The following is a 24,062-nucleotide window of genomic DNA, read 5'->3' as shown; positions in this document are numbered from 1 at the left end:
CATCAATACTGTGGATAGGACTAGCAAGTGTCGTACTAAATATAGGTATATCTGCATCATGGACACCTGTCGGGGAAAACTCAAGCCTCCTCGCCAACCTTCTAAAGGCGGAAACCATATACCTTGCTGCCCTCTCAATTGTCTCTGGCTTCGACAAGCTCTCTGCCATCCTTTGCTAATGAAGCTTAAATTTCTCTATACTCTCTCTCAAGGAATTTAATTTCTTGCTATCTTCCTCACTACTCTGCCAGCTCCCATAACTACTAGGCCTCCTGTATCTATCCATAATTGGAAAAGCTAGAGTGTTGGTAACTCTGCAAACAACAACAAAACTGAAATAAAAAAACATTTTCCTACCTCACAGAATGGTAGGAAACCACTTTGATACCACTGTAATAACCTCAATCGGTTATAACTTCAACAAACACCAAATTCTTTTATAATTGGGTTGTTTGACATTTCGTCAAACATTTTGCAAGTGAGCTCTGATACCACTGTAATGACCTCAGCTGGCTATATCGATAACAATCATCAATTTTCTTTTGCTAATCAATAGTCTAACATTTTGTCAAACATTTGATAGTCTTTACTGTTATTGTTGCAAATTTGATAATTTGATTTTCGAAATTACACTAGAGAACACAATTGGGCACTTACAATTTTAGATCAATTTAATACTAAGAGTATGAATGCCAACATTAATTCACAATTCTTCCCTATAAACTGTGCAATTATATAATTATGAAAGAAAAATGATTTGCTAAAGCTTTAATTCATTACCAACAATGTTTCAAACAAATAGTAGCAACAATAATATTTAAAATGCCAAGAATCTGGATATATAGATTGACTTTGACTTTTAATTTGCAGTCTAATGTGCATGTACAACAACCCCAATAATAAATATCGCAAGCCATATAAATTGCACCGCAGCTCTTGAAAATTGTAACACGACCTCTCATAAATGTGACACAAACCTCTTTAGGTGAACATGACCCTGCAATTGATAAACTGTTGCATTATAGTGAAACGGTAGTCCTATAACACTCAGATTAAACTCCCGGCCAGGACGTAGAAGCATACAATTAATAATTCAGCCTTCAATTTGTTCTCCAGAATCCAGTCTTCAGCACTTGTTCAAGCAACTTCTCAATAATAGTAGATACATTAGAGAAGCAATTACAATTTGTTTTACCTTAGCAGCAAATTGCAAGATAAACTCAGAATCTAACCCTTATACTTTAGGAAGGGTACAAAACCACAAACTTAGAATTGTCACAAAGACAACAAACAAAGATATAAACAAAAAATCAGATGCTTTACTCATCAAATGGGCTCATAGTTATAATCTCCAAAAGATACAAAGTTTCCCAAATGAACTTCACTTAAGAAGCTTCCCACACACAACATTAAAATATAATAAAGTGTCATTATAAACTAATTTTTTAATTGCTTTTAGCTCCGAAAATGACCTTTTTCACCATAACTTAATATTCTGACAGGTAAGGCCACTGTTTCTTGTTCCTATGATTTAAAACTTTTTGTCCCGGTTCCAACAAGCTATGATACTGAGGTGACTAACAAATAACACCAACAAAAATAGCAACCTCGGTATAGTTAGATGAATAATAATAATAATTCACCCGTCTTGCGAAAATAGCTGAAGGAGCAACATAATCAAAATTTGACAACACTAAAGTGATCTTGATGATGAAAGATGATGAATGAACCTGATGGAGTGACTTACTATAAATAGGCACTCTCTCCAAGATTCTTGGAACTCAAATCAATAGCTTGAAATAAAAACTAAGAGCATCACCAAACTCCTCTAACTCAACTGAGCTCATCAGAACCAACAAATTGACTTATTATAAATAGTAAGTTCCTCAAACAGAGCCAAAACACACCATAGGCTACTGGAAAGCCTATAACCGTACAACTAAGACTCTCAAATCCCATTGTCAGCTCACGAGGGTCGTGATGGTTAACTGACCTAGCCAACTGTAGGAACTTGCTAAAAATGGGGACATTACAAGGATCATCAAAAACTGCTTTCCATTCACTCTACCTCTGCATTGCTCTCTGTAAATTGGTTATAGCTTATGTACATCTTCAACTTAGACTACGCGCATTGAACCTCATTATTAGGAGATAGTGTGGAATATGTCCTCAACTGTGCTTCACTTGAACATCAAAATGCTGTCCGTATAAGTCTAATCTCTATCTCCTACTCTACTAGTCTTCACAGAATTATTGCTATGTTGACATCAATGACAAACACAATTATGAATGCAACATGTCAATACTCTCCAATGCTTAAGATACTCCCCCAAAGAAATACCATCAATATTCATGCTAACAATCTCCCCCTTTGACATTGATGGCAACATAGATGAAAAAATCTAAGTTCCTAAGAAAGCAAAGGAGCAACTCTCTCAATCCTTGAAAAGAAGAAAAGATCTTGCAGTACAGATGAATGAGAAACTCTACATTGAAGAAAGAATTGAAGATATCCATTCAGAAAGTAATTTAGATGACACTAATGAGGCAATCAAAGAACTATTAGAAAAGAATGATAACCTTTAAGAAGAAGTTAGAAAGTTGAAAAGAGAACAAAAAATACAATCAGTAAGATTGTGAGAAGTCATAGAAGAAAAAAACAAGGTAAAAGAAAAGATAGAAGGAAAGAACAATGAAATTCAACATATATCCCTTGAATAGGCAGACTTCATTGATCAACTTTCTAATGCAAATGAAGAAATCATGAATCTAAGATCAGAGAATAAAAGATTGCAAAATGATCTAAATGCTAAAAAGCAAACCAATGAGATGATGATGAAATCTCAAGTAGACATGAATCAGTTGAATAAGGAAAATCGATACAGATAGAAAGGTAAAGCAGGAATTGGATATGCATAAGAATGTGAATCATCCAAGCAAGGAGCTCAAAAGAATCAATGACCTACTTGCAATCACTTTGGTAAGTTAGGTCATGCATCAAACAAATGTTGGAGTAATGGTAAAGCCAAATTCAATGGAAAATGTTACAATTGCAATAAACATGGTCATAGAGTTAATGAATGTAAAGAGAAACCTAAATTTGAAGGCAAATGTTACAAATGCAAGAAGCATGGGCACAAATCTTTTGAATGCAAAACCAAGATATTGAACCCAGCAGAACAGATTGTGAAAGCTATATTTAGTTGGGACTACAACACATGGTGTAGATGTCACTATTGTGGAGAATTTGGACAAATTGGAGTAAACTGTGTGAAACATCACATAAGGACAAGAGACACGACTAGAAAATGTTTTAGTTGTACAGAACTTGGACATCTTGCTAAGAACTGTATGAACACTCGAAGAATTGAAGATGAAAAGAAAGCCAAGGCTGACAACATCAGAAAGTAGATGAGACAACAATGGATTTCGAAATCTTCTGAGAATGCAAGTCCGAGTCATGAAACACATGTCACTCAAAAATTAGGTGACTCAAGCATTTCTACTTGATCTCCCATAGGGATAATTGGAACTAAGATTCTAAAGCAGACATTTTACATCAGTTCTAGTTAGCTAGAAGGAAAGATCCATATCAGCATTCAAGATGCAAAGGGATCACTGAGTGTTTAAGGAAAATCAAGACCTAACCAAGCTAGGTTGAGTTGCAAGACCCTGCCGAGCAAGGTCGAGAGTAACTAAGTCATTGTGTGGACACTGAGTCATGGATGACTCTGTCAAGCAATAAGATCGAACCAGGTGGAAGATAGTCTATTACTGAGCAAGTGAACGTACCAAGCATTTATGGTGATTGGTAAATGAAATTTGTTAAAAAGGAAGAAATCAATTCATTTGTCACTGTGAATTTTCGAAGAGCTATATGCGAAGAGCAATTTTTGTGCATCCAAGCGATCTTTGCGATTTGTTGTTGAAGTTTTTCGTGTTTTTGTAAACCCTATCGAGCATGGCATCCTCCAGCAACAAAACCAAGAAGGGATCCAAGATGTTGGTTCGAGGAGTCGATTGGAAGGCATCGGACTTCAAGTTAAGTTTGACAATTGTGGAACCGCTAGATCCAATTGGAGCTCAGTCATAGATTCCACCAAAGGTACTAATGATTAATGATATTCGCTCACATTTTCATTGTTCAATTCAAGACATTGGAACCCTAGAGATGGATGAGGCTTTGGAAAAGTTATGTGTGAATGGTGCGTTGAAACCCGAGCATCAACACTTGGAAACCAAGAGTTTAACCCACATTCCACATATGCCCCGAGATTTCCAGATAAAATGGATAAGGCTTATCCTTAGTCGTGTACACAACGGGCACCTATGGTTGGAGCAGCCTATTCCAATAACGAAGAAAACGATTCATCGAATCACATGGCTCCCAATGTTGAACAAGGCAAAAACTACCAAAACTCTAAGTCGGGTAGAATTGGAAAGAACTCTTGCCGAATGGGATGGAAGAGGTACGAAGATCAGCTATGTAGCTGACATGGAGCTGAAATTTGGAATCCATGTTATAGCACATAAAATCTATAGCTCCAGTCATCTCAATAGCATATCATTTGAGGCAGTTGATCTGGCTCTTAAGGTGGTGAATGTAATGGGCACCTCTGAATGTCCCAAAAACTAAGCCAAATTGCTGAAAGGAATTATGTCAAACAGTTTGCATTCAACCTCTTATTTCTCCGTTTAATGTGTTAAACCCCTTATAACTCCAAAAATCAAATGTTTATTTGTTTATTGTGTTTTGTGCATGGAATTGGTATCATACAACATAAACAAGAAAGAAACTACTATAATATGCAAAGTGGAAATGAACTGCTGCCAATAAAATGTTATTTTTAGAATTCATAAAAACCAAATACATGACAGATTTATCAAGTCACTAATTACTTCAGCATTATTGACATAATACTCCAGCCCATGCTTTCGAACTTGCTGCTACAGTACTTTGTCCTTCAATCAGTCCACTACCTTGGTAATATCCTTCCCTCAAAGCAGCATAAGCGTCGGACAAGTAGTGAAGAAGATATGAGCAAAATACCAAATCTGCCTGTAGCCGGAAATGCAACTAAACTGCCTGATAATGAAGCCGATAACAAAAAATTTCAAAGGCCAAACCCCAAGGGAATGACGTCTAGAATGTTACAAGAGAGGATAAACGTCCTCAAATGCCAAGAACGGAGCTGCAACTCACACACCAATTTCTTCTCATATTCAACCTGTCTAATGAAGCCACAAATGCTTCCTTTTATTCTATTTCCAAGGGTCCACTCAACTCATATGGGCAATGTGGGATAAAAGATGTGTAATATATAAAACATATATTAAAATACCCCTTATGTCTCCCTTGGGTACACATCACCATAAAATAAATATTAAAGTAACACTTTAATATTTTACAATTAAATTAGATGTTACTTTAATAAAACTTTAGGTGTTAAAATGTATTAGCAATTGGACTCCGAATAATGCGAGTGATAGCTCATCGGAAAGCTCTCACCGAGGAGTATCGAATCCAATCACCAAAATTAACCTGCACTGTGTCCTGTCGACTTACTAAAAATAGTAAGTATGCTTGAAACTGAGTAAATCAACTTCGTTTTGGCCCAAACTGGAAATGACTAGGCCAAAACACTCCAGGATCCCATTAAACCCTTCGTTAGCCCTCGGGACCATGTAGAACAAGGCTAACACACACACACTTGGTCAACTGCTAAAATGGGGACATTACAGTTTGCCCCCCTTGAAATTGCTTGTCCTCAAGCAATCTCAGTCCAGGCTGCTGAATAACCTGCTCACTCTCCCATGTAGAATCTTTCTCCGGCAGGTCTTTCCATCTGACCAAATACTCCTTCACTATCATGTTTCTAAGCTTCCTCTCTCTGGTGTCCAGAATAGCCTCAAGTACTAACACAAGCTTCCCCTCCTCATCCAAAGGGGGTAAATTTGCAGAAGGTACTACACTCTGACCAATGGCTTTCTTAAGCCTAGACACATGAAACACATTGTGCACTCGATTGCCCTCTGGAAGCTCAAGCTCATAGGCGACTTTGCCCACTTTGCGAATCACCCTATAGGGACCATAAAATCTAGGTTTCAACTTTTTAGCTCCGCTCTTCTTGAGCGATGACTGTCTATATGGTTGTAGCCTCAAGTAAACCATATCCCCTACCTCAAAGCTACGCTTTATTCGGTGCTCATCAGCATACAATTTCTATTGATTCTGGGCCTGTTGTATATTCTCTTTGAGCACTTTCAGGATGTCCTGACTATCCTGCAATAAGTTTTTGGCTTTGGACACTCTACTGTCCCCCAAAACTAAATCCATGAAGCTAGGTGCTTCATAACCATAGAGTGCCATGAAAGGAGTTATCTTGATGGACATATGATAAGTGGTGTTATAACAATACTCTCCCATATGCAACCGTCTGATCCAAGCCTTTTGTTGTGTAGTTACATAATTCCTCAAATATTCTTCCGCCCATTTATTCACAATCTCTGTTTGCCCATCTGTTTGCGGATGATAACTAGTGCTAGGTGTAAGATCTGTACCACACAACCTAAACAACTCTTGCCAAAAAACACTCATAAACTTACTATCCCGATCGCTGACAATGAATCTGGGCAGCCCATGTAACCTGAATATCTCTCTAAAGAAAAGATCTGCCACCTGTGCTGCTGTGTAAGTGGACGGAATAGCAAAGAAGTGAGCAAACTTCGTCAAGCGGTCCACCACCACATAGATGCAATCCCTTCCCTACACTTGTGGTAAACCAGTGATGAAGTCTATCGAAATACTTTCCCATTTCCTATCAGGAATGGGCAAGGGCTGTAATAAACCTGCAGGAAATGTGTGCTCTCCCTTATTCTGTTGACAAACCACACACTCCCTGACATACCTCTGAACATCATCCTTGAGCCCTTTCCATGAAAACCGCTCTTGGATCTGCTTGTAGGTCTTGAAGACCCCCGGATGTCCAGCTGTGGGTGCATCATGAAATGCCTTCAGTATCGCCTCTCTCAAATGTGATGACGGAATCAAATAAACCCTGTCCTGAACTTTGATCAATCCATCTATCACCTCATAGCGATCATCCTGTATGGTACCTGAAATCAATCCAGAAGCCCAAGCATCTCCGACATACTCTGCTATAATCCGATCTCTCCAATCTCCTGAAATCTCTGCCAGAGCACATAAGTGAAGTCTTCGAGATAAGGCATCAGCCACCACATTTTTCTTACCTTTGACAAACTCTATGTCAAAGTCATAAGCCTGCAATTTAGTCACCCATTTTTGTTGCCGGTCATTAAGATCACGCTAGCTCATCAAGTATTTAATACTGTTGTGATCGGTCTTGATCACAAAACGTCCACCTACCAAATATGATCAAAATTTGGCCAATGCATGCATTATGGCCAACATCTCCCGGTCATAGACAGAATAACTTTTCTCAACTCCCTGGAGCTTCCTACTCTCGAATGTAATGGGATGCTTCTCCTGCATCAATACTGCTCCAATCCCATCACCTGATGCATCACAATGAAGCTCAAAAGGCTTCGTGAAATCTGGTAGAGCTAGAACTGGACATGAAGACATTACCTGCTTGAAATGCTCAAAACACCTCTGTGCTGCCCCTGTCCACACGAAGGCTCCTTTCCTGGTAAGATCTGTCAAGGGTGTAGCAATCTGTGAGAATCCCTTAATAAACCTCCTATAAAAACCACATAAACCAAAGAATCCCTTAAGCTGTGTAAGGTTTGTGGGAGTAGGCCACTCTACAATAGCTCTAACCTTTTCGGGATCAACCCGAACGCCATCTACACTAATGATATGCCCAAGGTAAAGGAGCTCAGTCATGCCAAACTCACATTTAGATTCCTTGGCATACAATGACTCTCTCCCCAGAATAGATAACACCTCCTCCAGATGATGTAAGTGCTCCTCCCAGGTCTTATTGAAGACCAAGATGTCATCAAAGAAGATCAAGACAAATCTCCTCAGCTGCTTCCTGAATACCTGGTTCATACAACTCTGAAATGTAGCGGGTGCATTGGTTAGACCAAATGGCATAACCATGAACTCAAAGTGGCCATAGTGACATCGGAAGGCTGTTTTCTCAATGTCCTTTGCTCTCATCCTGATCTGATGGTATCCGGATCGCAAATCAATTTTGGTGAAGAAGCATGCCCCATGCAACTCATCAATCAGCTCATCAATCCTAGGAATGGGATACCTGTTTTTAATTGTTTTCTTATTCAGTGCCTTGTAATCGATGCACATGCGCATCGTCCCATCCTTCTTCTTTACCAATACTACTGCTGAAGCAAAGGGGCTCTTACTGGGCCTGATATGCCCCATCTGCAACAAATCCTTAATCGCCTTCTCTATCTCATCCTTGTATTTCTTAGGATGACGATAGGGAGTAATCATAACTGGTTTGGCTCCCTCCTTGAGCTCAATAACATGTTCCATCCCTCTGTCAGGAGGAACCCCACGAGGAATATCGCTAAATACTTTAGCGTGTCTATCAAGTATCTTCTGGACATCTGGTGGATGACTCTTTTCTTGTGGCTCTAGTGAAGTTGGCATAATGTAGCATTCTGCCGCCCACTCTATGTCATCATGACGAAAAAGTCTCTGCATTCTCCTCAAGGACACTACTCTGCAACCTCCATTTGAAAGTCCTCTAAGTACCACAGTTCTGCCCTCATGCTGGAATCTCATCTCCAATTTCGCTAGGTTGAGTGTGAACTCAATTAGTGAAGCCATCCATGTCATGCCGAGGATGACATCATAATCTCCCATGTCCACAACATAGAACTCATCCTCCAACTCATAGCCATCTCCAAATCTGATGCGAAGATTAGATATCTTTTGAGTGCATAATAATTTATCACCGTTAGCCACCATGACTCTAAACCCATCATGCTCCTCTGTCTGTAACCCTCTCCTGGCTACCAACTGTGCATCTATCAAGTTATGTGTAGCCCCAGTGTCAATAAGAGATATCACTTTCAGCCCCTGGATAGTGCCCCTGACCTTAAATGTGATTGCCTTTTGGGCCCCTGTCAAGCGTGCCAACGATCTATCACCCTTACGAATGCTGCTCTCCTCTATGGTGTTACCCTCATCTGAATCGGAGTGCTGACCCTCCCCCTTTGACTTTGACTCTTCTGCTGAAAAATACTCCATTTGATTTGCCTTAGCCTTGAGAGAACATTTATGAGATAAGTCCCAAGGCTCTCTACAATGGAAGCACAACTTCTTCTTTCGAAGTTCATTCAAGGTTTCATTGTCTAGTCCTTTTGATCCTTCTTTGGGTTTGCTATACTCTTTCTGAAACGATTTTTTGTCTTGGTCCTTGCGGTAGGGAGAATCTGTTGTATGGTTTTTTCCTTTGTATACCGAAGGGGCTAAATCTTGTGCCTTTTTAGTTGCTTCAGCTAAGGTGAGTGGATCATGTCCCTTCACCCAACCTCGTAATGGATTAGCAAGACCATCACAAAATAACACCACCAATCTCTTAGGAGAGATATCAGTAACAAGTACAGACAAGCGTTGAAACTCGGCAATGTAAGCATCCACAGAACTTGACTGTTTTAACTGTGCTAGCTCCTTGAAATGTAACTCGGGATCCCTAGTGTCAAATCTCTCAATCAATGTTTCGGTGAATTCCTCATAGGATGTAATCTGATTATGCCCCAAAGTCACCATGCCATGATGCCACCATTCATGTGCAACGCCATCCAAGTGCATAGCCGCATACTTGATAGCCTCCTCCTCAGGCACAGGATTTAGCTGCAAGTATGTATCTACCTTCTGCACCCAAGCTCGTGCAGTCATCTTCCCTGAAGCATCATAATAAGGTAAAGAAAGTTTTCCAACTTTCTTCCTCGGCTCAAAGTTTTGATTCCTCCCTTCTGCTCTAGGCATGTGTCTCATCCTCAAGTCCATATAATCTCTGAGGGAAATATCCGCCTGAAACTCCGGTCCACTAGCCTCCCAGTCCCTCCTGAACTGATCCTGTAACTCGGTAATCTGCGGTTCGTTTACTGGTTGAACCGGATCTCTTGGTGGAAAAGTGGGTAGAAGAGGTCTCGAGCTCGTAGTCCGCGCTGGGTGTGCAACGTGTCTAAAGTTATCAGCCTCATTCCCATTGTTGCCGTGTCCATTATTACCATTAATGTTATTCTCAGGACCATTGTTGTTGCCTTGGCCTCCATGGTTATTGTTTCCCCCGTTGTTATTGTTTCCCTTGTTATTGTTTCTGTTGTTGGCATCACCTGGATTAATATTGACACCCATCTGTCTAGCCATGAGCTGCAACATCATGTCCATTCGCCTATTCTGCTCCTGCTGCATACGCTGCCCTTGCTCTAATGTATCCAGTAACTGTCTGAACAGTACCTCCCCCTGATCTGGACCAGCATTTTCGCCTCCGCCTAATCTTGTATTCCTGTCATCTCGATCACCCATATTATTGTCCTGATCAAAGAATATCTCCTCTGTGTCTATATGGTTGGATTCAATGTCCACCTGCACGGATGTACTAGATTGTTTGCTTTGCAAGTCTGAAATCCTATTTTGTCTTGCTCTGGTATCGCGGAAATTATAAGACCCCTGTTGCATGCTCAAACATAAATGCTTAGCCTGTGTTTTTATTTATTTCTGATTTTAGTGTTTTGACATTTCGTCAAACACTTTTTCCCTCTATCCAGCTGTTCCAAATTCCCTATAAGACCTCCACAGGATGGCAGGACTTATAGCTCTGATACCACTGTAATGGGCACCCCTGAATGTCCCAAAAACTAAGCCAAATTGCTGAAAGGAATTATGTCAAACAGTTTGCATTCAACCTCTTATTTCTCCGTTTAATGTGTTAAACCCCTTATAACTCTAGAAATCAAATGTTTATTTGTTTATTGTGTTTTGTGTATGGAATTGGTATCATACAACATAAACAAGAAAGAAACTACTATAATATGCAAAGTGGAAATGAACTGCTGCCAATAAAATGTTATTTTCAGAATTCATAAAAATCAAATAAATGACAGATTTATCAACTCACTAATTACTTCAGCATTATTGACATAATACTTCAGCCCATGCTTTCGAACTTGCTGCTACAATACTTTGTCCTTCAATCAGTCCACTACCTTGGTAATATCCTTCCCTCAAAGCGGCATAAGCGTCGGACAAGTAGTGAAGAAGATATGAGCAAAATACCAAATCTGCCTGTAGCCGGAAATGCAACTAAACTGCCTGATAATGAAGCCGAAGAGACTGTAATGGGCACCCCTGAATGTCCCAAAAACTAAGCCAAATTGCTGAAAGGAATTATGTCAAACAGTTTGCATTCAACCTCTTATTTCTCCGTTTAATATGTTAAACCCCTTATAACTCCAAAAATCAAATGTTTATTTGTTTATTGTGTTTTGTGCATGGAATTGGTATCATACAACATAAACAAGAAATAAACTACTATAATATGCAAAGTGGAAATGAACTGCTGCCAATAAAATGTTATTTTCAGAATTCATAAAAACCAAATACATGACAGATTTATCAACTCACTAATTACTTCAGCATTATTGACATAATACTCCAGCCCATGCTTTCGAACTTGCTGCTACAGTACTTTTTCCTTCAATCAGTCCACTACCTTGGTAATATTCTTCCCTCAAAGCGGCATAAGCGTCGGACAAGTAGTGAAGAAGATATGAGCAAAATACTAAATCTACCTGTAGCCGGAAATGCAACTAAACTGCCTGATAATGAAGCCGATAACAAAAAATTCCAAAAGCCAAACCCCAAGGGAATGACGTCTAGAATGTTACAAGAGAGGATAAACGTCCTCAAATGCCAATAACGGAGCTGCAACTCACACACCAATTTCTTCTCATATTCAACTTGTCTAATGAAGCCACAAATGCTTCCTTTTATTCTATTTCCAAGGGTCCGCTCAACTCATATGGGCATTGTGGGATAAAAGATGTGTAATATATAAAACATATATTAAAATACCCCTTATGTCTCCCTTGGGTACACATCACCATAAAATAAATATTAAAGTAACACTTTAATATTTTACAATTAAATTAGACGTTACTTTAATAAAACTTCAGGCGTTAAAATGTATTAGCAATCGGACTTCGAATAATGCGAGTGATAGCTCATCGGAAAGCTCTCACCGAGGAGTATCGAATCCAATCACCAAAATTGACATGCACTATGTCCTGCCGACTTACTAAAAATAGTAAGTATGCTTGAAACTGAGTAAATCAATTTCGTTTTGGCCCAAACTGGAAATGACTAGGCCAAAACACTCCAAGATCCCATTAATCCCTTCGTTAGCCCTCAGGACCATGTAGAACAAGGCTAACGCACACACACTTGGTCAACTGCTAAAATGGGGACATTACAGTGAAGAACATGTTCTTCGACTTTGCCGAGCTGATGTTAATTCAGTTCAACAAAAACATGGAGAGCATCAGGACTTCGAAGAATAACCCATGTAAGTTTGGTTAACTCTTAACTTGTTTATTCTTCTTTGTGCAAATTTTTTTCCCTTCAAAAGGTTTAGTCATATGGAGAAAAGATGTACGAGTACTATACCAGATCAATGAGTATATAGCAGAGATGGGTGAAAACTATGTCAGTATCATGGATGATTATTTTGATTCATTCAAAGAAAAGATGAATAATAGATTCAGAATTCCCAAGAAACTTGTAGAAGATTACAAGGATGATGTTTGTTTTATGGTAGATTGTGACAAGGTATACATTCAAGCAGTCAAACCAAGAGTGGTGTGGGTTAAGTCTCTAAGCTATGAGGTTAACATTGATGACATCAAGGACATCATTGAGGCACTATTGAATGAACTTGTGGATCCCAAGACTACATATTTTGGTAGATATGATGAAGCCAAAGCAAGAATAAAATTTGAAATAAAGCTTCCTCAAGCAATTAGCAAAGGAAAGAAGAGGATAGCATAATTGAGACAAGCTAATTCTACACTCCTATTAATAGAAGGTAAAGGAGATGATGTGGAAGAAGATGATGTGGAAGAAGAGGTAGATGAAACTAAATCAGAAGAAGAGCCATTCAGGAAGAAAGGTAAGGTTATCATAACCAGACCGACCAAGTCATCTAGTGCAGTATTCACTAGAAGAACATCTAGAAAGAAATTGAAATTAGGTGAGGAAGCATAGGATGTTATTTTCAAACAGCCTCCACCTACATTTCAAGAGAAACTAAAAGAGATTAATTCTGGAGCCGACATGACAAACTTTAAATCACTGAGATATGAGATCAGGAATGCAAAAGAGAAGAGAAATTGAAGACATGATTATGTCCAAGTTAGGTAAATAGAAAAATTCACCTAATCAACTTGCACAATAAATTCCCAATGAAGTGATGGAAAGAATCAAGCCAAGATGGGAACATGCTAAGAAAACTGCAAAGGATATATATGAATAGACTCTAACGCAACTCATGCCGAATCTTAATGACAAAGAAGTAAAAGAGTCCATGAAAAGGAATGAAGAGAAACTTACTCTAAAATTTAACACTTGCTTGATATTGGTTGATGACATTGAACATGTGGTGAAGACTGCCACTACTACATGGAAGAATGTATACAATCTTCATTAGAAGAGTGATTTTTTTGTTCATGTCAATGATAAAGATGATGATGAAGATGACAAGGAAGAAAAGGGCAATGATGATGAAGAAGAAATAGATGATGTTAATCAGGATGATGAGGAGCAAGAACAAGAAGCTACCGAGGAGAATCTCCCTGAGATTCAAAGCATTGAGGAAACCGACCATGAGAAGATTGCATCAGCAATTATGGCCTTCTTTCCTCACTCTTCGAACAAAGCTTTAAAGCCATCAAGCTCAGAGAAAGCTTCTGCCAAGTTGGTTGTGGAAACCACTGCAATTCCAAACACCCAACCAATCTTTGCACATGTTTAGCTAAGTACTACATTGACAGAAGTGATCAACACTTCATCTACTGAACAGTCAGTGCTTCCTCCATCAAATTTGGCTACTCAACAACTAGGTATTTCTACAATCAGTGTAATATCTACTTTTGTTGCTAGTCCTTCTATTTCCACCATTGTTACATTTCCCAGTGTACAAGTAGTTAGTACAAAGACAATTGAGAGCAAGCCTCAACCGAGTACTAAGGTTTCTAGCAAAGGAAAAGATAAAGAAGACATTGATCTTGATGAGGATATAGTTATCTCGAATTGAAATATCTCTACTCTGAATCCTGATCAAATGCACATAGTACGTGAGCTATTGCAGAAGAAAGCTAAGCAACAGAGGCTTAGAGAGGAGAAAAATAGAGAAAACCAAGTGATAGAAGATGCAAAGAACATACTTGCAAATGCACTTAGTATCGAGGTGATAGTACACAACCTATTTTGGTTCAGTTAGCAAAAGTTGTTCAGAAATTTAATGAAGATCTGAATAGGCAAGAAAAGTTGTTGCAAAGAGCAGAGAAGAAATTTGAAAACAAAGTATTGGAGCTAGTTGCACAGAAAATTGCAATATATCAAGTAGACTTGTCTACCATCCTCATCTCATTGGATACCTCTGCCAATAATGTTACTTCTCTATTCAGTAAATTATGTGATACATCTATCTTTACTCAGAAAATCAAAGATAAACTCTCCAAGATAAATGAAGACTTGAAGGCAAGTGCAGACCAGTTGTCACTTGACTCAAGCTACACTTCTACTCATTACACAACGATCAGATTTCTAACTAATATGCAAGCATAATTATTAAGGGAAGAAGCCAGGATCAGGGCCACACTTGTAGACCCTCAAGGCATGATTCTTCCGAACATGGATGCATTGTAGAAACACATTGCAGATGCCAAAACTCTCATCCATGACAACAACTTCTCCATAGCTGATCACATGATGGAGCTATCTGTAGAAGTGCAGATTGCATTGCATGCAAGCAAGGTGTTACAAGAAAATTGGGACAAGACAATGCCACTGATTTTAAAGGTACATTATGACTTCTTGTCACATTTTGGTATTACCATGTAGCGTACACTTTTAGCATTAATGTCAAAATGAGGGAGAAAATGAGAAGATGCAATATAGGGGGAGAAGATGAGAAGAGAAGATATAAGAGGACATGAGATATATGTATATAGCAAGTAAAGTATGATGTATATGTATGGGAGAGCATCATAATATTATACATATACATGTATAGATGATCAGAAAACATCTCTTACAAAAGCAATTTTGTAAAATCTCAAAAATAGAGTATGTTACCGAGTTGAACACATAGGATGGAGACTAAATATTGTTTTGAACTTAAAATTTTGAGTATTCAGTTTTGATTGATATGGTTAGCAGCTACCGAGCTTATCTTGCAATTTACAGTGTTAACCAAGTAAATTAGGCTCTACCGAGTTCTACAATTGCCACCAAGTTCCATAAATAGTATTCAATTCACACCGAGTAGTATCTACCAAGTTGGTGATTATCAATGTAAATCGAGCTTCATAGTGTTTATCGAGTTTCTCAGTGCAAATTGAGTTCTCCAATGTTTACTGAGTTTATAGCTTCAGTGATGTGAATCTAGTGTTGACCGAACTATGCAGTGTTAACCAAGTGATTCAGTTTATATCTAGCTCACAATGATAGTGTTGACGGAGCTATGCTGTATCAACCAAGTGATTCAGTATATATGCTGAGTTTTGAATTGTTTATCGAGTCACCAATGTAGGCCGAGTTCAGACTACTTGGAAGTGATTAGTATGAACCGAGCTTCTACGTCTACCGAGTGCATGACAATGCCGAGTGTTGACAATGGTTGTTGAGTATCAAAACTTCACTGGGTGTGTCTTCAGAACCCGAGTACCAGCAATTGGGCCGACTTTGTGTAATTTGGTGAAACTTGTATTTTAGCCGACTTTGATGAATTGTAACTTGGATTGGTATATATGTAATGTATTGTATCACATCCAAAATATATAATATGTAAGCAAGAGTAGAAGCACGAAGTAAAAAGGCTACAAGCAGTGTAAGGAGCAACCAAGATTTATCTATCACAACAAGGTGATCATTACACTACAAAGGAATCTCATTCAGCAAATCATAGTTGTAGATCAGAGATCAACCACTGGTTCATCCTAACAGGTGGAACAGTTAAATCCTTTCACAAGGTAGACTTAATAGACTTTTGTAAATCTCTTTATCGAGTGTATACTTCATTGTATGTTTTGTAAATCCTTTTACAAGGTGGACCTAACAGTCTTTATTGCTCCTAATAGAGAAGATCATCAGAAGTGATCATTGTAAGCTTTAAGAGGCCAACTTTATACTGTAGTACTAAAGCTTGTGGGTATCATCCCCACCCCAATTCTACTTTATATTTGGAAGGTTTTTGGGTGACCATATTGTGTGTCAAAGTGTTATGAATGTTTTAATGCTTTCAGTTTCTCGTACATGCAATTAGATCATAATACATATGACGGATTAATTGATAAGAATAAGTTTTATTGGTTCTTGATTCACCCCTCCCCTCTTAGTAACCTAGACTATCTTATATTTCCAACACCTTTCAAAAATTTGAATATCCTTTTTATTACTGCATAATGATACTCCTTAGGATCAATCCCAACCGCATTTGCTATATATGGTCTAGTTTGAGTCAGATATTGCAAACCTCCAATCATGGATCTGTACTTCTTTTGCTCAACTGTAGGTGTCTCATCTTTGCTAGATAATTTGACCAGTTGTCATTGGTGTACCATAGGCTTACAACTTTCCAAACCAAATCTCTTCAACAAGTCCTTCACATACTTAGCTTGTGAAATGAAAATACCATCATTGATTTGCAAACCTAGAAAAAACTCCATCTCTCCTATCATGCTCATTTTGAATTCGTTCTTCATTTCTTCTGCACAATTATCACTTGCTTCATCAGTTCCTCCAAAAATTATGTCATCAACAAATATTGCTATTATCAACAAACCATTCTCAATTTCTTTCTAATACAAGTTGCTATCTGTCATACCTTTAGCAAATCGAAGTTTTGCCAAATACTTGTTTAACCTTGCATACCATGTTCTAGGTGCTTGCTTTAGACCATACAAAACTTTCTTCAATCTGCATACCATTTCTTTTTCTTCTGTCAGAGGGAATCCTTCAGGCTACTCAATGTATACCTCTTCTTCAAGTTCTCCATTCAGAAAGGCTGAGTTCACATCCATCTAATACACTTTGAATTTCTTATTTTTTGCATAAGCAACGAACATTCTCACTGCTTCCATTCTAGCTATAGCGGCACATGTCTCCTCTTAACTTATTCCTTCTTGCTGTGAATATCCTTTGCACACAAGTCTAGCCTTGTTCCGTACAACTTTGCCTTGCTCATCCATCTTGTTTCTAAACACCCATTTTGTTCCTATAACATTTTTGTCTTTAGGTCTAGGAACTAATTCCCATTTGTCATTCTTCACAATTTGATCTAATTCTTCCTTCATTGCTTGAATCCAATGATCATCCTTACATGCTTCATTTGCACTCTTAGGTTCAACTTGAGAAATCAAACATAATTCACATACTTATTCACTTACCTGATTTCTTGTCTGAACTCCTCTGATTTTGCTTCCAATGATCTGATCAGGAGGATGGTTCTTTGATATACTTCTGCTAGGAGTTGACAACTGAACTCTCTCTTCTTCTCTAGGCTTAGATCTCTGCTCTTTAATTGGATTCTCATTCTTCAAATCATTGTTAGTCTCAAAGAAAACTTCTGTATTTTCATGATTAGTCTTTGGATCAATAATAGTTACTAGAGCTAACTCTTCTTTTACTTCCTCTTCTTTAACCAATCCAAGCTCATCGTCTTTCTCATTCAAGAATCTTTCCATACTTTAATTTCTTCATCTTCATCTGAAAGTGAATGATTTCTAGTTTTTCTTACTCTCTTAGGACATTTGGACGAAAAATGACCAAACTCTTTACATGTCCAACAAATGAAAATTTTCATACCTTCTCGCTCCCTTTTCATAAGCAGATCAATACCTTCCTTGATGTTCACGTCTTCTTCAGATCTGGATTTGTCTTTGCTTGTGCTTCTATTCTTTTGTATGCAACAAAAAGGATTCTGGATCTGGAAACTCAATGCTCTGTTCTTTACACAAATCTAATAACTCACTGAGAATCTCCATCTTCTGGGTGTTGAAATTCCTCTATCTGACTTAGGACTATCTTTTCTAAAATGACTTGCCATTGATCTCCCAAAGCTGTTAAGCTTACCCTTCAAGGACCTGAAGCTTTGATACCAATTGTTAGAATATATAATCCACCAATATAACTGAGACTTGGGGGGGGGGGGGGGGGGGGCGTGGTGTGAATTAGTTATACAACTAATATCACAATTAATCAATCTTATAAAAAATTAACTATATGAGCAATATAATCAGAAACCACAACAAGATACTCATGCACAATAACAACAGATTTGTTAACTAGGGAAACCCTTGACTAGAGGGAAAACCTTGGCGGGGATGGTACCCACAAAATGATGTACTGATATAAAAGTTCCTTGTTAGAGGATAGAACATGTTAGGAGTCTGTGAAATACATTCAGTACATATCAATCCTTGTTAGGAGACTTTGAATCCCTGTTAGGAGATTCTAACCCTGTTAGGAGTTGTAGAAGGTAGATGGACCCACTGTCCAAACAGCTTCAAGGCCAAGACCAATGAAACCATTGCCCAAATGATCTTTGTATTATTCTATGTTGTCGGGTTCGGACCTTGGAGCTTGGGTCTAGATCCAGATTCATCCGAGTCTAGATTTGAGCTTGGGTCCATGACAGGTCTAGGCGGGGTCCCTAACCCACGGCTTGTGGGGCCATAAAGTGGTAAAAAAACAAAACAAAATGAGTTTTTAATGTTTTTTTTCTTCTAACCCTAAAATGATATAGATGAGGATAAAGCCATTTATCCCTCATATTTTGATGATCCATTTGACCCTTAAAGGGCATTTGCATCTTTGATACTATGAGGCTATGATCATTGATAAACTATTAAACAGTTGTCATGGACTCATTTATTACCATGTTTCAAACTTTATTAAATTAAATTATTATCTATCAATCTGATGAAGTAGTATATGTTTTGAAATTCCATTTTGCATTTTAGTAATTCAATGTATGATTTTATTTACAACATTAACATAGATTAATGAGTGAGTATTTAATGTTTATCTTTGACAATTGGCATTGATCAATAATCAAGTAACATTGATATATTCATACTATGAAATGGCTTGGTAAGTTAGTTTTACAAGTATGCGAGTTTCTTTTTTTTCGCATACACACACACACACACACACACACACACACACACACACACACACTCACGAACCCACCACGAACCCAAATGGGAAAAAACAAATTTGCTCGAACCTAGGAACTTTGAACCCTAAACCTGAATCCGTCCCCAAACCTGAATCGGCAACTTGGGTATTATTTCTTGCAGAATAATAGAATTGAACTGTACTTCCTTCCTCTTTCTCTGTCTTGTAAACCAGACTTCTACTCCTGATTTTGTTACCAGATCACAAACTTCGCATCCAATAATCCCTTGGATTGCTTACTCGCATTTACCAAACACCCTGCTCTTATTCGCACTTTCTTGATCACTTCACATACTCCATATCATACAAACAAGGAAAATATCTTTCCTTTATACCCCATCTTCAAAATAATTCCTTGAGTCGGCCTTGAGGCTTTCACAATTAATTATAATAAGATAATTAATTAATTTGCAATTACAATAGCACTATTGGCTCACAGCCTATACAAATCTTCATATGTGCAACTTCAGGACTTGCGCACTCGCAGATGTCATCATCGGATTGTCCTCTATCACTTTCTAACCGTGCATCTCCAGATTATACCTATGTTAGAAGATATAATAGGATCATCAGAAACTGTTTTCCATGCACTCTGCCTCTGCACTGCTCTTTGTAAATTGCTTTTAGCTTCAGTACATCTTCGACTTAGACTACGCGCATTGGACCTCATTATCAGGACATAGTGTGGAACATGTCCTCAACCGCACTTCACCTAAACATCAAAACGTTGTCCATACAAGTCTGATCTCTATCTCCTATTCAACCAATCTTCACAGAATAATTGCTATGTTGACATCAATAACAAACCCAATTGTGAATACTCTCCAATGCTTAGGATACTCCCCTAAAGGAATACCATCAGCATTCATGCTAACATGCACTTCCTTTATCAGTGGATTTTTGAGCATTCCAATCTCAAATGGGATGCTTATCGGGTGTCATGAAAATCACTTGACCCATGATGTCCAAGCTTGGGCTCAAATTGGGGATGGCAATGGATTTCGATGCTCATTTGGGATTTGTTTTTCCGTGAAAGATTTCAAGCCATGGAGAAATTTTTCAAATCTCCATGAATAGGCCTGAACCCGTATAAGAAACGGGAGTGGATTTTCTCCTTGGTTCAAAACATTTCTCTTCACTGTTTGCACTTGAGCATCTGTAAGTGCATTTTCAGAAGTATTGATGATTTTTAACACTTGAACCTATTTCTCTTAGTGAGTAATTTGAATTCCGAGTGCATTTTGATTGTGACTCAGATTTTTTATTGTTTTGAGTCATTTCTCTACAAATGTATAACATTTCCTTTGTAAGGAACTTTGACATTTTCTTAGCATCTATATTTGTGGCATACTGAAAATGCTTTCCTTTCTTTAAGAGAATATGTATTCTTGGACACATTTTGCAGCTTGTTGGGGAACTTTGTAGTTTAGAGCATTCCTCTGCATTCTGTGAATCTATTTTTAGTACTGCTGGGTTCACATGCACAGACTTAGCCATTCTTCAACTTTTCTTGCTTTTGGATCAATGCTTGATCACTTCCATTCTGTTCCTTTATGCGACCATGATCCACACTTATTCATTTTACTACTTCCTCCTTTGATTAACACTTGACCAATTTGATTGTTGAATACCTTTTTCAACTCGTGTGCTTGCATTTGGGCCTTCATTGGAAATTTTGAGGAATTCTTTAGATAGTGCTCATTTTGCCTTAAAAAAGGATCTTAACTTGACACTTAGAATCACAAGTCTAGATCCAAGAACATCTCAAAACTTAAACCTTAGTCAAAATCACCACCTTTCAATTGGATCAGGAGGAACAAGGATGTTTACTCCAGAAGTACTGAAAATAAAACTCAATAGACCAAATAAACCGAAAAGTAAAAGGGGTGCCCAATTGCAATGGGGCAATGTGTGATAAGGTCACAACAGGATATATCCCCATGTATCATACCTTTGAAGCCCTTGACACTAAAAGTTGATAGCAAGATTACTAGTGGATGCTGGTGTGGTTATAGAGTGGGATTTCCAAAATTTAGGTTTTTGTAATTTGGTAATCTCAATGTATGTACTATGTATTCATGGAGACATAACACCATCACTTGTTACAATAAGTGGATTTTCCAAAGACAATGTTTTTGAAATTTGGTAGTTCAAATGCAGTTATGCATGTATATACTGCATAAAATTCCTAAATGTTGATACTACAAGTGTGTGGTAGTTCTATTCTGGGTAGCAATTTGAAACTGGCAGCTTGTTCATAATATTATATTCTTAGGGATATCTGATTGCTAGTTTTCACTTAACCTACATGTTTGTGCTGTTATACATATTATTATTATATTATGCGTTCCAATCCATAAGTCACGTACTGTGATGATTTCATTTGTTCTTGGGTTCCATTGAGGAGCTGTGCTAGTCTATATGCTTAATTCATGGTTTGTTTCATCATTTCTTTTCTCTTCTTTTGATAATTGCTTAAATCTCTGTTGTGTCGACTTCCATTACCAATACACTTCTTTTGGCTGCACATGAGCAGGAGCTACAGCGTTGTTGCTGCAGTTATCATTCCCAACATTGAATGATGTGCTTATTGCATTGCATCCTAGGGTTAACTTGTTCATGAGTGTACATACCTGATTACATCACAATTTCAAGTGTAAATAGATTTTCCATACATTTTGCACAACCTACTGTTTAAAATGACATTGAATGAATCTTACTAGCTTTTGTGCAGAATTCAAAATGACCAACTAAGTTTTCTATAATTATTTGGTATCTTCTCAAAGGTCCTAGCATCTGTGTCTATCTAATATTTAAAAGTGAAAACTAACAAAGTTGATTTGGTTTCCACTGATTTTTTGTTCAGGGCAGTGATGACAATCCTTTTGTGATTCCTGAAATGGATCCTACATTACGCACTCAAATTCAACAATGCAACTGGCAAGTTGTGAATGTGACAACACCTGCCAATTACTTTCACGTTCTTCGTCGTCAGGTAGGAAATTTTCTTCTAATCTTATGCTTTAGGACAAACATCAATTCTTGCGAGTATCACTATCTTGGAATTTTTATCATTACAGCTTTAGTCTGGATGATTTTAACTTTTCAAACATGTTTCTTAGCTCCTTTTAGAAGATTTATTTACTTCTAAAGTGGTTGTTATTTCTATTTTCAGATCCACCGGGATTTCCGTAAACCATTGATTGTTGTTTCTCCAAAGAATCTTCTTCGACACAGGGACTGCAAATCAAATCTGTCTGAATTTGATGATGTTCAAGGCCATCCAGGATTTGACAAGCAGGGGACCCGATTTAAGCGCCTCATTAAGGATCAGAGTGACCATTCTGATTTGGAGGAAGGCATTAATCGTCTAATACTTTGTTCTGGAAAGGTACTATTAGACTTGGGTTACAGTTAATGAGGCTACAATTTCTATGGCTGTTTTAAGCTGCTTTAAATTAATACTTTTCTCCTAGTTACTTACCCTTGTCAGAGTACCATGCATAACTTTAGTAGTTGTCTGATTATCCTGCAGGTCTACTACGAACTTGATGAGGAAAGGCAAAGAGTCCAGAGGAAAGATGTTGCTATTTGTCGAATTGAACAATTATGCCCATTCCCTTATGATCTGGTGCAACGTGAATTAAAGCGGTATCCAAGTAAGCTGCTTTCTCTATTGACTTGCAAAAGTAGAAAGTGTCACAACTGATCTCCATGCATGATGGCAAACTTGTTTTAATTCTTTAATATTTATAATGTGTAATATTTAATAATGAGTAGAAAATAAACCTGCCATACTAACTGTTTTTTTTCCCAATTTTCATTCATTACAGATGCAGAGATTGTCTGGTGCCAGGAAGAGCCCATGAACATGGGAGGCTATCACTATATTTCTCTGCGTCTTTTAACTGCAATGAAAGCACTGGGTTGGGGTACATTTGAAGATATCAAGTATGTTGGTCGAGCTCCATCAGCTGCCACAGCAACAGGATTTCATCAAGTGCATGTACGTGAACAGAAAGAACTTGTTGAGACAGCACTGCAGCCTGATCCAATCAAATTTCCTTGATGTTAATTCATAAGTAAAAGAGGAATTTTTTTAATAACAGGGATAGGAAATGTGCAGCATTCTCCCTTTGAAGTAAATATTCTGTAGATTTAAAGAAACAGCATTTGTTTTGTAGGGGTGACAGCCATCCCTCTTGTTGGATCAGGGCAGTCTATTTGTTTTCTTTAAGTTTGACAAGGTAATAATATTATACAAGTGATCTTATTGAAATCAAGATGGTCTTATATGGAGAACTGAAAACTACCAAGCACTGAATTGTAATTTACACAGAGTGTGCCAATTTTTTTCTGAACTTTCAAGTAACATGATTGCTATGAATTAGCACAATGTTTATCCTAGTTTGAATTAATTGCAGTGAAAAATTCAAACATACTATTTGTCTGAATGAATAATGAATGCAGTTAAAAAGGCAGGACACCACTTTTTGCTTGTTTCAATTTTTGTAGTTAAAGGTAGGATTTTCACTTCCTTTGTATTCCAAGATAGACCTTTGGCTAATAGATGACTAATCAAAGATTCAAACGTAATTATTGACAATCCTGATACATTTGTATCGCAAGGACTGAATTTAAAGTA

General features: G+C 37.8%; 1 protein-coding gene across 1 annotated transcript in view; it reads left to right on the top strand.

Moving 5' to 3' along the window:
• LOC149572694 (uncharacterized) overlaps positions 1–23,856 on the top strand; it is a 173,764-nt gene extending 149,908 nt beyond the window's left edge. Inside the window, exons 6-9 of the mRNA XM_089813776.1 lie at positions 22,284–22,412; positions 22,593–22,808; positions 22,953–23,076; positions 23,251–23,856. Coding sequence (XP_089669902.1) covers positions 22,284–22,412; positions 22,593–22,808; positions 22,953–23,076; positions 23,251–23,486 — 705 coding nt within the window. The 3' untranslated portion in view covers positions 23,487–23,856. The remainder of the gene's footprint in view (positions 1–22,283; positions 22,413–22,592; positions 22,809–22,952; positions 23,077–23,250) is intronic.
• Positions 23,857–24,062: the final 206 nt, after the last annotated feature.

The sequence above is a fragment of the Cupressus sempervirens genome, chromosome 2, assembly GCF_028749045.1.
Source record: "Cupressus sempervirens isolate cs-2001-9-10 chromosome 2, ASM2874904v1, whole genome shotgun sequence".
Classification (NCBI taxonomy): Eukaryota; Viridiplantae; Streptophyta; class Pinopsida; order Cupressales; family Cupressaceae; genus Cupressus; species Cupressus sempervirens.
The sequence above is the reverse complement of the archived record's forward strand: the minus strand, read 5'-3'. Positions and strand labels throughout refer to the sequence as shown.